This window comes from Haliotis rubra, unplaced genomic scaffold, assembly GCF_003918875.1.
Source record: "Haliotis rubra isolate DU_JTF1 unplaced genomic scaffold, ASM391887v1 Scf83, whole genome shotgun sequence".
NCBI lineage: Eukaryota > Metazoa > Mollusca > Gastropoda > Lepetellida > Haliotidae > Haliotis > Haliotis rubra.
In genome coordinates this window covers 718,463-736,405 of record NW_025767557.1, presented here as the reverse complement: position 1 = coordinate 736,405, position 17,943 = coordinate 718,463, and the positions used below count along the sequence as shown (strand labels likewise).

General features: G+C 37.1%; 1 protein-coding gene across 1 annotated transcript in view; it reads right to left on the bottom strand.

The window, feature by feature from the left end:
• Positions 1 to 15,581, bottom strand: part of LOC124262271 — a 33,235-nt gene extending 17,654 nt beyond the window's left edge. The window contains 12 exon segments of the mRNA XM_046696756.1: positions 422 to 501; positions 1,150 to 1,276; positions 1,964 to 2,053; positions 5,166 to 5,247; positions 7,272 to 7,366; positions 7,710 to 7,742; positions 8,762 to 8,896; positions 9,904 to 10,008; positions 11,995 to 12,105; positions 13,843 to 13,966; positions 14,705 to 14,941; positions 15,472 to 15,581. Of these exon segments, the coding sequence (XP_046552712.1) occupies positions 422 to 501; positions 1,150 to 1,276; positions 1,964 to 2,053; positions 5,166 to 5,247; positions 7,272 to 7,366; positions 7,710 to 7,742; positions 8,762 to 8,896; positions 9,904 to 10,008; positions 11,995 to 12,105; positions 13,843 to 13,966; positions 14,705 to 14,877 (1,155 nt within the window). The 5' untranslated portion in view covers positions 14,878 to 14,941; positions 15,472 to 15,581.
• Between the last annotated feature and the right edge of the window lie 2,362 nt (positions 15,582 to 17,943).

Sequence of the window (17,943 nt, the reverse complement as noted above, 5' to 3'; positions counted from 1 at the left end):
TTGAAGCCATACAAGCCTTATGTAAGAAATGCTAACAACATTGGAACATTAGAACAGATGGAAATAACAAACAACTTGTCCATAATAGTTTCCATGGTAACCTTACAAGACTTTGAGAGAGAATGGAACAGGCTTGCACATGAGGAAGCATTTCAGTTTTGTGGTTCAAGGATATAAAATTTCATAAACTAGATTAAAACACTTGCATGCATGGCAACTTAAACATTTAAATTTGGTATAAATTATAAACACAGATAGAATGAATCTATGTTATTCACACACTCTCAGTAAACTCAGATCTACGTTCTTGCTCCCACTGAATCAGAGAACTAAGATCTGTTTTTAATGAGATTGTTCATACACATTTCATGACATTATCCACACAAACAGATAAGACTGGAAGCAGCTTGAGTTCTGATACCTGCAGGCGGACGTCGGCCACGTGCTGCACCAGATCCTTGCAGTACTGCATGTCATAGCGCCGCAGCGTCTTCTGTACAGCTGGGGAAAACATGGAAATCGGTAAATAACAGAATCTGATCAATAGGGGTGAAACGGTACTCTCTTACCACGGTACGGTACGTATTGCGGTACAAGGTCTTTGGTTCGGTCCGTTTTGGTTCGGTACATGAGATATGATCGTAATGCAGAAAATTGACAACAAGAGCCAAACCTTACAATGTTTAATAACATTGAAAGAAAAATAACCATAATCTTTGTTATTTTAAATGAACAAAACTGTCATTCTATGACAAGATAGAAATGATTGTACGAAAAGCGAAAAGGCCGAATTTTTGGATTGCGTTACGGTATACCGAACCGAAGGCAAAATACCGCGGTTCTACTTATACCGCAGCACACCATTTCACCCCTACTGATGAAGATAACAACACACATGGTCCACATAGTAAAAGCATTCAACCTCAGACATTGTTTTTAAACAATTTAACCATATTATACCAGCTCCTGACAGGTTCCTGAAGATAAATCCTAATTCAGATCTTCATGGGTTGATTGACAGTTTAAGGGGAAATATTGTATTCTATTTTGTATCCTATTTTCACTGGTGGAATAATTCTGACAATGATGGAGTGTAGGAGACGCTGCTGCCGCTGGCCGTACAGAATCTGTCAGTGCAGTCCACCTTACCCTCCTTGTGTGCTTCGATGTTAGCCTTCATGTCCTTCCGCTTCTGCAGGTCGGCCATGTTGGTTACGGTGGCGGGGAATTTCTCCAACTCATGGTTACACTCGCGGATCAGCTGGTTGATCCAGTTCTGTGGACATCCGAAACAAAAACTTAAACTTTTCCAAACAAACACAATAATAATACATGCAAATATATCAAAGGTAATGCTGACTGCTCTATAAAAACTATCTAAAAAGCGAGGATGCTTCTTTGTGGGTGTTTTCCCACATACTTTCCCTGGCATTCACTTTGTAAAAGAACAACACAACAATAAGATAAATAATAAAAATGACAACAATAATAATAAGTTCCCTGTAAACTTTGGTCTACAACTTGTGTGTGGCACCAGAATCTTGCAAATTGAAGTGAAACTTTGTAATTAAGGGAGTTGTGCATAACACTGCTTTGAAATATTTAATGTCGGCGGAAAGTTTGTGACAGTTGTATACAGTTTGTGACACAATCAGTAACAGGTTTGACCTTTATAAGCTGCAGTGTGCAATGTATTGTGTGAAGTATTGGCTATTGCCATTAGTGGTGTCTGCACTCACTCACTCACTCAAGCACTCAAAGAAAAACATACAACATTATGTACTTACTGAAGAACATTAAGGTTTCAATCTATCTGTATAAAATTTAACATGATTATTGATTGCTTCATACAGCAACTGCAAGAAACATGAAACGTGTTAAACCAGAGCCACCACCTGTATAACAAGGACAGTGTATCCTGGTACACATATATAGGTATCATGAGGTACAATGTCCTACTCACCACTCGGTCGATCACGGCCTTGCACTGGCGGTATTTGTATGCCAGCATGAAGAACGTACAGAAATAGGAACACACAGCCATTGGCTCAGCCTGGGAACAGAAACATGGGAGCTATGAGGACTTCATAACACCCTTGAATAACTACAGCAAGGAACAAAGTAGAAATAGGACCAATTTGGTATATGTCAAATATATCACGAAAACTTTAACACCTTGTATGCAAATTATCAGAGACTTTAAAAAGTTGACAACTCACATCTTTTCAATTTCACGTTTGCTGTTTTGAACAGTAACATTTAAATAAACAATTAACACATTGCTGGTTTACTCTTTTCAAGAAAAACTACAATTCACACCAATTGTTGTTGATATTCTTTTAACTAGGGCTTCCACGAGGTACTCAGTACTCGAGGACGAAGTCGGGTCTAGCTGGACTCGAGTCCATTTTCAAGGACTCGAGGACTCGAAAAGGAAGATAACTTCGGATTATTTGACGTTGACAGACTGTCTGCCATGTGCTAAGCATGAGCGGCCGTTAACGTCTAATATTAAGATATAACTTTATTATCCCGGAGGAAACTCTTATACATCCAAACTGTCTCGAAGTGGATATATGCACAGTTCACAAAAATATACACAATGATTACATGCTCAAAACGAATGCTATTTACAAATAAAACTGACATGATATAATTCAATTAACCACATAGGTAAAGAGGCTGAATAATTCTAGTTCTAATCACATGATGGTGATTCAAAATATTTGTTGCATTCACGAATACTTGATGGTATGAAAGACTGCCTAGCTCTGTTTGTTTTGAGGGAAGGTAATCGTCAGCCGCGTCCAGAAGGAAGTAGTTCAAAATGGTGAGATCAAATATATCAACTATCAAATCTAATTTTAGCTCCCTTTTTGACAATCTGGCGCTCATTGATAAAGGGAGTATACTCGAAAGACACTCCAGAAATTTTGCAAGCAGTATTAACAATTTTGAAAAGTTTGTTTTTGTTGAGATGAGACAGATCCCCATACCAACATAGAAAATTGTAGGTCAACACACTTTGAATAAAGGTTTGATAAAAAAAACTGTCATTACGGTTTTGTCAATGCCTTGACGATAATAATGTTCAGAATCAGAAATTAGGCCAGTAACAGTGGCATCATCTGCAAATTTCACAGTAAACAAGTCATATATTGACAAGTAACAGTCATTGGTATACAAAACGAAGAGTACGGATGAAGGAACACAGCCATGTGGATCTCTAGTAGAGGTTGAGAGCAAAGAAGATTGATAGCCATTGATACTGACATACTGAGTTCTATGTACCCTGAATTCTTTAACCCATCTGATAATGTTTTTATTAACACCTAGATTAAATAGTTTACTCCTCACACGGTGTGGCTGTATGATATTAGTTGCTACAAGTCTGAAGATGAGAGTAAATATTATACATCGTTTGAGTTTTCACTTTTTTAAAATGATTAGGTAACTATCTTGGCAATTGATAAGAATGGAGAAAGATAAAAAAATCAAACGTATGGGCGTATCTTCATCTGGATAGTGTAAAGAGCAAAATAACCAAATGCCGCCTGTGCGGTATCTCACTGCGTTTTGCAGGCAGTACAAGAAGTACGAAGAAAAAAAACGTTTGTCAAGTAAACATCCAAATACTGATTCTGACCAATAGGAAATGTTAGTCACATGACGATATGTAGACGGAAAGAAGTAAGTGTTCACTTGTGTGATCGGAACACGTCATGCCGGTTGCGCAATCGTTTGTTTGAAAGGTATGAATTTCGAGTACTCGGGTCCGAGTCGAGTCTCACCCCTCGACTACTCGAGTCCAAAAAAATGGACTCGTTGAAGCCCTACCTAGAACGCAACCCTCTATTGCCCTGCCCAGGTACACACAATTTGGTGTTGATCACTGGATTGTCTGGTCCAGTCGCGATTCCTTACAGACCGCCACCATACAGCTGGAATATTGCTGAGTGCGGCGTAAACAGCAGCCAAACCAAACCAAAACCTTCCTGAATGTACAGTTTCCGGACTAAGCAGGTTTAAGTGAATGATAGGTACATACAGGTACTGGGATGGGTCCCCCCTTATTACTGAACAATACCCCAGTGCCTGCTGTAGGTTGCAAGAGTTGGGTACAAATATGTCGGATTGGGAACAGTTTTAACTGAGCCCTGGCAAAAGTTATTTAGACTCACATATAACAGAATCAAATCATGCATTCACTGAAGTTCAATTGAGACTAATCTTTTTTCCGACATACAGATTAAGTCAAAAGGAATGCATGCATATCTGGAAAGACATACATACATAATTAACTTGTAGTTGTAACCATGGCAGTTTTAGTGTTACTGTCGGTCAACATATCATGTCAAGTGTCAACAACATCTTCATCTCATGCGTAAACTGAGATCTTTTAATTTATTAACCCATCTGTGATGTCATAATTTTATGTGGCATTTATTCAGAGAATTTTAACATTTTCCTTCCATTATTGGTACGGGTCTCTCTCAGTTCATCTCAAATCTAAAATAGACAAAATTGTTAACATCACAAGTAAAATCGCTGGAGTCAGATTTGAATGTTATCATCAATATATGAGCGGCAAATTGTGAATCAAGCTGTCAAAATTATATCTGACCGTACTCACTACTTAAATTTGGAATGCAACCTCCTCCCTTCAGGCCGCCGCTACAAAGTTCCAAATGTGAAAACTAAGAGAGACCATACATCCTTTATTCCAAGTACCATATCTCTCTTAAACAAATGTGAAGATACCTAAATCAATGAATTTATGTAAATATGTCTTGTATCTCTCTGATGTGTCAGTAGCTCTGCTGATGTAACACAAATTCCTGAAAAGGCATTAAAGTATTATTCTATTCTATTCTATGTGACTACTCAGGTACTGGAATCTTGCTCAGAAGCTACCCAACCCAATTACTAGTACCTCAGATATCGGCTGCATCACTAGTAGTGTACTGAACAATATATGTGAGGATAATGAATCATTTTAGGGATATTTTCATATCCTGTGCTCAGTCTTCAATACAAAAATATATCCTGAAAATGTTTCTTGATCCTGAACTCATTTTGTTCAGTGCATCAGTATATAAATGCACAGCTAGTGATACATTACCCATATCAACTGTACAGACACAACTGTCAGAACAGATACTGACCTCTACCAAATCTTCAGAGTCAAAAGGTGTCTCAAACTTGAACATTTTCTCCCCTGCTCTTAAGGCTATGTTGATTGTCCACCTGTAGAGATAACAAAACTCGTTTGTGTCAGTAACGGGAGCAAATACTCAGAGGCAGCTGGTCAATTACAAACAACAAATTTAGGAGATGCTGAATGAAAGGTCTAGATTTATTATACAGTTTAACATAAAGCAGGAGCTCAATGTAAAGTAGCATATTTACCCTCTTCCTAAAGGTACCCCCTAACAAATTTATAGACCAATCTGTAAGAGATATTTAGAAGCACAACTTCCTTGATAAAAAAACTACATGGCAGTCTATAGCTGGTTGTGAATATTTCACATTGTTTACAGAAAATTGCAGAACCAAAGGTTCATTTGCCAAGTAACTGTCACAGAAGTGGTTTTAGTTTCATTCCTATTTGAGTTCATTCATAACTGTTTGACTTCTCAGCATTGTTTTGATAAGCACAGCTATTAGTCAATTTACAAAGTTTTCTCGATGTTTATTATGGCAAATACATTAGGGAATTCTGCGAAAATGGCCCACACTTTGGTTAAAGGTCAGTTTCTTATTCCACATGCGCCGAAGACCCGTTAATGTGTTAAGCCCATTTCTGATGTCCCCCACCGTGATATTGCAGGAATATTGCTAAAAGCAGCGTAAATCTAAACCCACTCACTCACTTGAATATCATTGAAGACATAGTAAGAAATTCTACTGCAAAAACTGAAAACACTGTTAGCAGCGTATCAGTGACAATTACCACAGTAAATCTACACAAAGATGTGAAGCTTTACCTCCCTAAATCAACCTTCACTGGCTCTGTTACACAGAATTAGTTTCAGTCCTTGGTGAAACAGGGTTCAATGTCCGGTTCAAGAATATTTATACCCCATACAGACACACATTACTCCGAGTCTAGAGAATAAAGTGTTTGTTTGAAGGTCCGGGTTCGATTGCCCACATGGTTACAATGTGTGAAGCCCATTTCTGGTGTTCCCGCCTTAATATTGCTGGAATATTGCTAAAAGCGGTGTAAAACCATCCTCAAACACTGATCCAAGGAAGCTATATCTTGGTTTATCACCAAAATGCTGGAAGTTGGTAAAATAACCAGTTCCATCTTATCGCACATTTTGGTATGACATGGCTTGAGGACTAAACCATCAACCAGAGGATCAATGTATTACAGAATAAAGGGCATCTGTCAAATCATCATAACACAGTATTGATGGAACTACAGCCAGTAAATCTTGCTATTACTTTCACAAAGGACTAATGTAATGTAATTGACAGTTTCAGTGATCATTACACACCTGGTCACTGTGTTTTAGCTTTTTATCATTTTTTGGTGAACAGAGCTAAAGAATTAATCTCAGCTATAAACGCTAGTAAGCCTTCATCATTTCCTGACACATCCATCTAAATTTCCACTGTCTTCAGCAAAGTAGTTTATTTTCATAGGTTCAAGATTTATTTAAAATTAATTTCACATGTAGGTTATAAACAAATCAACATTATTCTTTTCTCTTCATTTTTGTCATACGCACCATACTTATCAGTGGGACAGTTGAAATACATTTTCTTGTTTAAATTTGTTATGAATTTGCTTGACTTTCACTTCAAAGTGATCTTCATGCCATATTTTATATAAAATTGGGTTTATTTTCATATTTTATTCTTATTGACACAGTTAATGGTCACGTATTAAATTAATTCTAAGATTTGGTCATGAACAAATTCAAAACACATGAACATACTTCTACTGTGCGTACCAGTGGACAGTTGAAACAAGTTTTGTATTTAGAAATGTACCAGACATTCACTTCAATTTAATACAAAGAGGTTTACTTTCACATTTTTAATTAGACACAGGGGCGGTAGTAGCCTAGTGGTTAAAGCGTTTTTGTATTTAGAAATGTACGAAGACCCAGGTTCGATTCCCCACACTCAGTCAGTCAGTAATAGACACAGAGATAGGACATGCCATTTTGATGGATTATCATTTACATATTCCGAGCTCGTTCTTTGCTGCAGTTAGTGAACCTGTAGACCTTTAAACTGTACAGGTGTGTTCTCACCTGTCGTTAAGCAGCAGGTCGGTGGTGAAGGTGTTGGGTACGTAGGAGTTGATGAGGATGCAGAGCACACGGCTGTCGACTAGATCATCCACACTCTGCAGGGATACAATAGCTGGATGATTCATACTGTTCCATAACATTTTAAAAGCACCTTTCTTTCAAACTACTATAGTTAATCCATCATCAAAAATAATTCTTGGCATGACAAATAAACTGTAGTCACAAGAAAAATAAGGAGATCTTTAAAATTTCACTAGCATACACAAAACTGTGTCTACTTTGATGAAAGCAAAAACTTATTGATTATAATGTTTTATTGGAATACGTTTTGACTCAATTATTAGATAAGATATAAATTAATTTTCATGTATGTATTACATAGTATTTTTATATAGAAAATGAACATGTATTTCTTCAGGAAGCTTAAAATTCACTCACATAACAAAACAGATTGCTTCCTTCTTTACTTTTCTGAAATAAGAGTGAAAATTTAGAGTAAAAATTCAAGAATGTTGTGATTGGTAAGATTTTTCCAAATTAATTTCCAATAAAGGTCTTTTTTTTCCTGTAAATATCATCTAATGAGTTTGAAGTCTTCTTCTGATAACAATGTATTCTAGAGCATAACTAAGGGAGCAACCATTTGTCTTCTATGAGGTGGGAAAGAACTTCTTGTCTAAAAATTAATACAACCCCAGATACACTGAACTATTTCTTACATATGTCTTGTATAACATTAATTTGGTAACTTACAAATATAATTAAACATAAATAAATTTTAAAATATTTGAGTTCCCCAACATAAACATACATACATGCTGATTTCAAATGATACCTCTCTCCCTTTCCAATCAAATTTGGTTGCTCCCTAATTACCTACACGAATCCATGGAGATCTGTTCTGTAATGAGCTCATTTTGTGCAATATATTTAAATCATTAGTGTAAGATTCCTTCAAGTCGTCAGAGAACAAACAGGACATGAGACTGATCGCCTTGGTTTATCAAGCTTACTGACAAAATCATACAATTTTGCATTATTCACCACAATGACCAATATGTATTTTGTTGATAAAAATTCCTCAATTAAACAATGAAACAATTTATTTAGTCACCCCAAAACATCAGTCAGAGTGAAGACAACATTACCTTAATGTTGTCAACAAGATGTTTATCAGATCCAGAATATTTTAGGATCATGTCAATTTATCATCAAGTGTGAGCACAGAATTTCATAAAATATATTCCCCTATAAAAATACATGACCAAAAATTTTGTTGGTTCAGTATGTTAGGAATTAACAAAAGAAATTCCATGTCCCTGCTGTGTGGATAAACATATTTCTACCAGGATACCATCAGCCAGCAAACTAAATATAACGGTAACACAAACAAGCAGATGAAACAATTTTTTTAAGTGTTCCAAACATAAAGAAAATGTACTGACAAAACAACCAAGTCAACATTTCAGGATTGTCGATGCTTAACTTACTTTCAGTTGAGCATTTACAAGTTCCAGGATACATCTATCCGAGTTTGGGTATCTGCCAGCCGTCCGCTTCCTCTTGAAGTTCTTCATAAACTCTGAGTTGGGATACTTGACCCACTGTTCGTCTGGTACATCAGCCTGAGAAACAACAGTGAGTGAGCTTTTAACAAATTCCTGTTACCATGGTTACTTCACAGTAAATCAGCTTAATGTTCGAGGAAAGTCCAAAGTGATGCGTATCACAGATGTCTACCAATTTGGTGAAACTGATGAGTGTGGGTATGGGTTTGACAAACTTGGAACATGCTCAGGCAAAACAACAGTTCAATGCCAGAGTGACCTTTGAAGGTCCGGGTAAGAATAAACTTTCAGTAACCCATGCTTGTCGTAAGAGGCGACTAACTGGTTTGGGTGGTCAGACTCACTGGCTTGGTTGACACATGTCATCGGTTCCCAATTGCGCAGATCGATGCTCCTGCTGTTGATCACTGGATTGTGTGGTCCAGACTCGATTATTTACAGACCGCCGACATATAGAGGGAATATTGCTGAGTGCTGCGTAAAACTAAACTCACTCACTCACTCAAACCCAGAGTCATAGGTTTCTGATGTACCCAAGGGCCACAACTCTGCACTGCAAATTGGATCAGTTCAGGTGACTGAGTATTCTGTGCCCAGATCTATCCAAGAAGATAGATAATGTCTGAAGCTTTGTGTTGTAGTTATCAGCAAAATCACCATCACAGACAGTCAAATTCCAACAAACACTTTGAGTATGGGGCTTTTGACAGACTAGACCCATGATTTAGATACAGGTTAGAATTGATCTTCAGTAATCAATTCTTGCTGTAAGTGTTGAATAACAGGATCGAGTGGTCAGGCTTGCTAATTTGGTTGACACATGCTTTGCTAATTGCATAAATTGTATTATGTTGTTGATCACTGGATTGTCTGGTCCAGACTCTATTATTTACAGACTGCTGCCATACAGCTGGAATATTGCTGAGTGCGAGGAAAAACTAACTTCACTCACTCACTCTGACAGACTAATCTTGTATTTTGCATGCATAATATTATGCAATAAAAATTGTCAATATAATTTGTGTCCCATCAGTTTCCACGAGGGTCTCCGCCGCCAGACTCACCCCCGGTAATTTCTCCTCCACTAACGAGGCTGACCCAAAACCAGTGAGAAGAGACTTCTTCAGTTTCGTCTTCTTTTTCTTCTTTGGGGGTGGCTCTGGGGTCCACTGGAAACAGAGCATAATTACAGTACAACCAGAAATTATTGCGAATTTAAAGGTTGTAAATTTTTTATTGTTTTCACTCATTACTCACGTATTAAATGTGAATATTAGCAGAACATAACTCCAGATTCAAAGACAGGTGAACAGTTAGTATTTTGTCAAGTCACCATGGGCAGCAATGCAGGCTTCAATGCGGCGGGGCATACTACTGATCAAAGAAGTTAGAAAGTCGTGGTCCATGCTGTCCCAATATCGGACCACCTCTTCTTTCATTTCAGCAATATTTGTCAGATTTTTCTTATTGACACTTTCCTTCATAAGTCCCCAAACATTTTCTATTGGATTTAGGTCAGGGCTATAGCTTGGCCAATCTAATAATGTCATATTTTGGGTCCGAAACCAGGCCTGTGAATGCTTTGAACGATGTTTTGGGTCGTTGTCCTGCTGGAAAATCAAACATTTCCATAGAACACGTGGAGCAGATGGAAGTAAATGTCCCTCGAGAATATCTGTGTACCGCTCACTGTTCATATTCCTTCAAATACACAGAGGGGCGTTGCCCCTAACACAGATATGCCACCCCACACGTTAAATTTCGGACTGTACTTTGGGTGCTGATACAAAGGTTTTTCAGTTTGTTTGGTCCAGAATTTCAGTGTATTAGGAAACAGCCACACAGAACTTTCATCTGAGAAAATCACATTGTCCCAGTTAAAATTTCTATGCTGTAAGCACCAGTTCAACCTTCGCTCCTTTTGTTCAGGTTTCATGATCGGTGATGGAATTCCTCGACTTTTCTGCCAACCCATTGCATGCAGCTCAGTTCTAATTGTCTCCTTACAGACAGCCACAGTTCCTCTATCAATCATATCCAGCCTTAAGTTTTCTAAACTCCTTCGTTTGTTTTTAGAAACAAGAATACCAAGCCGCCTCCTGTCACCGACAGTCAATTTTCTGGGCCTACCTGCGCCTCCCTGGTGCTCAATGCCATATCCATTTGCAATATTTTTCAAAACACGATAAACAGTGGACAAAGGGATGCCTGTTCTACTTGAAATCACTTTAGCTGATCTGATGTCCTTGTTATAATACTCTAAAATCAACTTCCTCTTCTCTAAATCATCCATACTGAGGATCACTGAAAATGTCGTCTGCTAGCAAGTAAACAAAGGGGGATAACTCTTCACAAACTAATGAAAAAGGATTAACGGAGTTGTCTCTCTTGAATGAAACCAAACACTTGATAGCTGGTCAAGGTTATTTATACTAGAAATCCAATTAAACATATTCCTAAAATTCTCAATAATTTCTGGCCATACTCTACCTCTCACTCTTACATGTTAGCAGAGAACTACAGGTTATTCGAATTTACACTCGATTATTTACAGACCGCGCCCTATAGCTGCAATATTGCTGAGAGCGGCTTTAAACACCAACCAACTAACCAACCAATCTTTGTGTTTGGAAAGATGATTCCTCATAAAAAATCAGAGTTTTAAGATGAATCTGTAATTTTTCAACCCCCCATCAACCCCAAGAAGTGGTTACAATCTCTGACTTATGTTTGATACTGATTGATACAATATACAGGGGTGGAAATAACCCATTGCCCGACGTCCGAGTCCAGTGTTTTTTTCTGTCGGGCAAGCACATTTGTATATCACACTGTACAGGTGTCGAGTTGACATTCCAATGTTAATTATGTTGTTTATTTAAAAAATCACCAAGAAAATCGGCCGGTATAGCGGAAAAATTATCAGGGCAAGTGATTTTACATGTGCCGCTGTACCGGAGTACACTAGCAATTTTAAAGTTATTTCCACCCCTGAATATACCTTGGAAGGTTAATTCAAGAGCGGGCCTTAAATCAGGTAGAAGTTATAAACACATTCAATATTTAGTCAGTCATAATAAACACAGATTATAAAAGCCACAGATGTATAGTTGTGATTTAAATGTGGAAGAGTGAAGATGTTTGCAAGTACTCACTTTGAAGGGCACCTGTGTCAAGATGTCTCTGTCATCATGTTGCAGATACTCAGCTCTCTCCCAGACAAACCAGATATCATGGCTCACCAGACGCCACAACAACTCAAACACCTGATACATAGAAACGTATCTTGCTTATAATACAAGGACTTGCAAGTGCAACATGAATAAATATATAAAGCAAAATATAAAAACAAAACATGACAATATGATATTCTCATACAAGCGAGTTCAAAATGCATTTCAAATTATAATTTAAAAACTGAATTGTTTATCAGGGAGCCGTTGTACAAAACGATCTTAGCGCTAAGGTGACCGTAACTCCCATACCTTAACATAGACTTAAGGTAGCCTTAGCGCTAAGGTTGTTTTATACAACGGCACCCAGGAGTATTTATTCATAAGCTACATCTTCATGAGGCTACATTTTGTAACTTCTTTCAGAGGCATTTAGAAGTTGGAGCAGTAAGGAAGGATAACAAAATATGGATGAAAAACGTCGCTCTCACGACGTCGTTGTTCATCCATATATTGTTATCCTTCCTTACACTTTGTAACCTTGTTCATTGTCTGCCCATACGGTTTTACCTTATAAGATCTTATAAGATTCTTATAAGAATCTTATAAGATTCTTATAAGAAGATGAATTCTCATAAGATTCTTATAAGAAATAATTGGGAATAAGAAACTTATAAGAAATTATAATGGTGTTTCTTATACGAATCTTATATATTTCTTAGTGACAAAAATTTCTTATAAGAACTTTTCATCTTTTTCTTATTTTGTATGAGAAACTTATAAGAAGTTAAAATGTTCATTTTTTTACAAACTTTATTCTCTGATATGAGTGATATCTACAATAAACATAACATACATGTGGTTGTTTTCTTGCTGACAAGTTATCACAAAGTTTGACTTGGTCCTGCATATGCTCAGCTTTGGTGATATTTTTCATGTCACTCAATGACAGATCTATACGTAATATATCACTAGATCTGCTAGAAGATATCACTGTAATGGAACTGAATCTTGATACTTTGCAGACCATTGTGACATAATTAGTGTCACAATCAAATGACATCACGAACAACTCTGGCACAGAAGCTGGTTAACATTTCTATTTACAGTGACAACATTGCTTATTACTGTTTACAAATTGAATAAAAGTCAGGTGAAATATTTTGGATGATATATAGAGTCTTGCCCTCATGTCATTTGACATTTAGCCTTTGAGTTTTAAGTGAGTGAGTATGGTTTTACACCACAGGGGTGGAAATAACCCATTGCCCGACGTCCGAGTCCAGTGTTTTTTTCTGTTGGGCAAGCACATTTGTATATCACACTGTACCGGTGTCGGGTTGACATGCCAATGTTAATTATGTTGTTTATTTAAAAAATCACCAAGAAAATCGGCCGGTATTGAGGAAAAATTATCAGGGCAAGTGATTTTACATGTGCCACTGTACCGGAGTATACAAGCAATTTTAAAGTTATTTCCACCCCTGCACCACTTCCATATCACAATGGGGGACACCAGAAATGGGCTTCACATATTGTCCCCATGTGTTGAATCGAAACCAGGCCTCCAGCATGAATAGTGATTGCTTTATTCGCAAGGCTACCCCACCGAGGTGGGTAGAGAATTAAATTTTGATAAACATCAATATATTTGATATCAAGAGACACTCAGGTGAGATTCTCTCTTGGAGAGCAAAAAAGAGTGTGAGAAAGAAGATAATATATTTTCTGAAAGCAGCATAGTTACGTCATTGACATATGTATTTAATTATGGCTTTAAACCAGGACAAAACAGTGTTTAGCTTTGGTTAAAAGCAAGTTTTGACTTACATGATCTGCACTCCTCATGGCAAACATTCTGCAATCCACATAGGTATCAAATGGGATGACATTACATTTCCTCAGTTCCTCCATGACCCACTCCACTCGAGTCTGCTTTTGCTGTTGACTCAGACTGGAACAGAAAAAGTTTAGTGAGTTTAATTTTACTCCACTTTTAGCAATATTCCAGCAATATCATGGTGGTGGACACCAGAAATGGGCTTTACACATTGTACCCATGTGGGGAATTGAACCCGGGCCTTTGGCGTGACAATCAAACACTTTAACCACTAGGCTACCCCCACCAGAGATAAGTATTTGTACAATAGCTAAGAATCCCAAGATATGTAATGTGTTAAATAAATCTACACATCAGTAACAGGAAGCATAGGCTGTGCAGGTAGCTTTTGGAAAAAACACCAGACATGCTTGTTTTGGAAGCTGATTACAGTAAGTTATTCCTCCCCATTCAGTCAAAACCTTTGTACTAAACAATAATTAGATAAGGACAAACTTTATGGATGAACAACTTCTCTATTCAGGTGATGCGACATTTGGATACAGATTATTGTATCGTTCTAAAAATGCCACTCAAAGAAGTTAAAAATTAATTATTTTCAATCTTGGACCATGAATGTCTGAGGTCAAGATCTCATCTTCCAAAACCTTTCAAATATCCAATAACCCAAAATGTTTCAGATATCCTAGAAATGCTAACAAAAACCTTTATAAGCATACACACCAGACTTACAAGTTTTCAATTTTAACCAACCAGCAGTGCTAGCAAAATGGTTATTTACCTCACTTTTGAAATGTCTAGATACAAACCAGTGCATTAATCTCTAGAGCTGCAACAAAATGTGCATCCTACCCATCAAAACTCTCCAGCCTCTTGAAGTCCCTGCCAGTGATGCTCTCAATGAGGTACTTCATGTGTGTGCCGGTCAGTAAGTCCATCAGGACATTATTTAGCAGGCTGTTGTTGGACATTGTGCGAAGGTTCACCCAGGCTGTGAACCCACGGATCTTTGTACGCATCGACATCTTGAAATGTTGGTCAGTCACACTTTGAAGTCAGCCTCAATCCCGGATGTGATTCAGTTCTTTTCTGGAGAGTATATGATATTTGAAACAAATATTCAGTCTCAGGTCCTAGAACAACATTAGGAATATTATTTTTGCATGGTTACTATATGATTGTGTACATACTCTCTGAAGTGGAGTAAATTATAGGCCTACATGCATGAACAACATTCTGACTGTACGCATAGCCTATATATTTCTCTAAGTACTGAAAGAAAATAAATCTGAATTCAGAACCACATACTTAACCAATACGTCACAATAGCTGATAACCTAATTTGTCCCAACTCTAAAATTATATATTCTTAAAAGTTTAAAAATATTTATAAAATATCCTACATTTTTCAATAGTGTAGTTTTATCAAACTTGGAAGTACATTTAATAAAATCCTAATTAAAAAAATAAATCGTTCAAGAAAAAAACCCCACTTCATTAACTTCATCCCACAGGCAACTAATGGGACAAAATCAATCAACAACACATTTCGTTGGTTACGAGGTCAGATAAGGCAGAGGAATTGCCTATTTTGCGATTTCCTCAGGGAAATGACTTACGTGTCCACCTAAAATCCATCTACATCGCTGACAATGGTGTTTAATCCATATCACAGTGATAAACAAGTAAACAAATCAGTGTCCTTCCACTGATTCACCCCGTTAGTCGCCATTTGTAAACAATCCTGGAATCAAGGGAGGTCACTCTGTCAACAGGTGCTCTCAGCGAAGCGTAATCTCTTAATCGCGTGACATAATGCATTTATTCTTTACAAGGTCATGTTCCTTTCTGTCAGTGAAAGTTTGGCGTTTAGCTACACAAATTTGTAACAGACATGGAAAATGTATTTTTATAGATGTAGAAATATTTGCGTTTTGCGCTTACAGGCAGAAGCACGCTATTTAACCAGTTTTAAAATGGGCACTGACACTGTCAGTGACAGCCATATATTGTGTGCGTAGATATATGGTCTATGTTTTATCTACATAGAGATGACGGGTTGCTGTGCTGACAACGTATCGATTTGAATGGAATACCAGGTACCATTTATTTAAACAGGGAGGTGGGGTGAAATTTTGAATTTTTGTTTATATGTTTTTTCATAACCAGCAATGTATATTATATGTCATGAATAAGTGATAATTGTGTTTTATTCTGTTTGATTTTTTGGTTGCATGTGACCTTTAACGTCGTGCTTGAGAATATTTCGCTCATATGACGACGTATTTAAACAGGGAGAATAGATGGCGTAGATTATCCCTGGTTTAAATTTAGCGTGTGTAGCCAGTAGCCTACTGAGTAGGTAAACAAGTCCATAACAATAAGCATATGTACCCATACTGTAGAGATCTGCATTGTTTTTGTGAAGCAGCAGAATTTTATTAGGGGACAACTATTTTTTTTATTGTCAATTATGTCTATGTTTTATATATAATAAATTAATTGAAATCTTTATGTCTGTATGTATATATAATAAATTAATTGAAATCTTTGTCTGTATATATATATATAATAAATTAATTGAAATCTTTGTCTGTATTGTCAATTATGTCTATGTTTTATATATAATAAATTAATTGAAATCTTTATCTGTCTGTGTTGTCAATTATGTCTATGTTTTATATAAAAAAATAAATCGTAATCTTTATCCATTAGATAATTACCACCGAACCATCGTTACTGTGAATTAACCCAGGGGCCGGGTCGGGTGCAGGGCCGGTTTGGGTTAAATATCCAAGGGCCGGTTCGTGTGTACCCCCCTGCACCACCCCTCTGGATCCGCCTATGCCCATCAGTCTACGTTGATTGTAATAAGTGAGCATGTGTTTCAAGTGGTCAGGTGGACTTGGTAGGTGGCATGTCATCAAACCTAAAGCATGGATTTCGGCTCACAACATTCATCACCAGATTATCTGATGCAGACTGTTCTAAACAGGCTATTGTCATACAGCTGAAATATTGCTGATTTCAGCGTAAAACAAAACACACAGATTGGACCGAGTAGATAAATGGTTAATGTGTTTGCTCATCAAAGCAAAGATGGAGATTATATATTATATTACCATCATGACGTTTCTGAATTTCTCGTGAAAGTGTAACCAGTAGATAAGCCGACCACCCTTCTACACACTGCTGTTTTTTTCCCTCAAAATACAGCTTATCTACGGTAACATACGGTAGATTACATTAGAATATTTGAAAGCCCATTGCTAAAAGGAGTGTAAAAGACATATAACACCTTTTAATATTCGTTTTTTTAAAGTACTTTCATCTCTGGGCAACTACATAGGATGAGGAGTGAGTGAGTATGGATTAGCAATATTCCAGCAATATCACGGCAGAGGACACCAGAAATATCCAGAAACATTGTATCCATGTGGGGAATTTAACCCGGGTCTTCGACATGACGAGCAAGCACTTTAACCACTAGGCTACCCCACCGCTCCACATGAGATGAGGAAGAATTTAAATCTTACACTTTAGCAACATCAAACCCGATGTGAGCAATGGACCCCATACAATGTTTCCAAATTGGGAATAAAGTGACAAGGCTTCAACCTTTAGGCTACCCACCGAAGCCTCAATGTTCATAGTTCATGTTGTTGAGATCAATAATGATTAACAAGTATTTAATTTCCCATAGTTTTATTGTTACTAAATCTTGTACATATATTTGGATTGTAACACATAACAACTGAATGTTGTACTTTACAAAACATCAACATAGGCTCATTATAAACAAACAGTGGCTACCATAATAAACAGTCTATACACAAATCGAAATGATTCTCAAATTAGTAGTACAGTGTTGTATGTGTGTAAAATGTCAGAATTATGAAGGTGGCTTAGAGACAAAAAATGCTTTTAAGGGAAAAAAACATAACTCCATAATCCAAGACACAAGTCCCATACCTAGTTAATATCAAAATATGTCCAACATACATGCATTGAACGTTGTCCTTGTAAATTACCAATAATAATGTAAAGTCCACAATTACTTCTTAGTGGTGGTCTAATTAACTGAAATAATT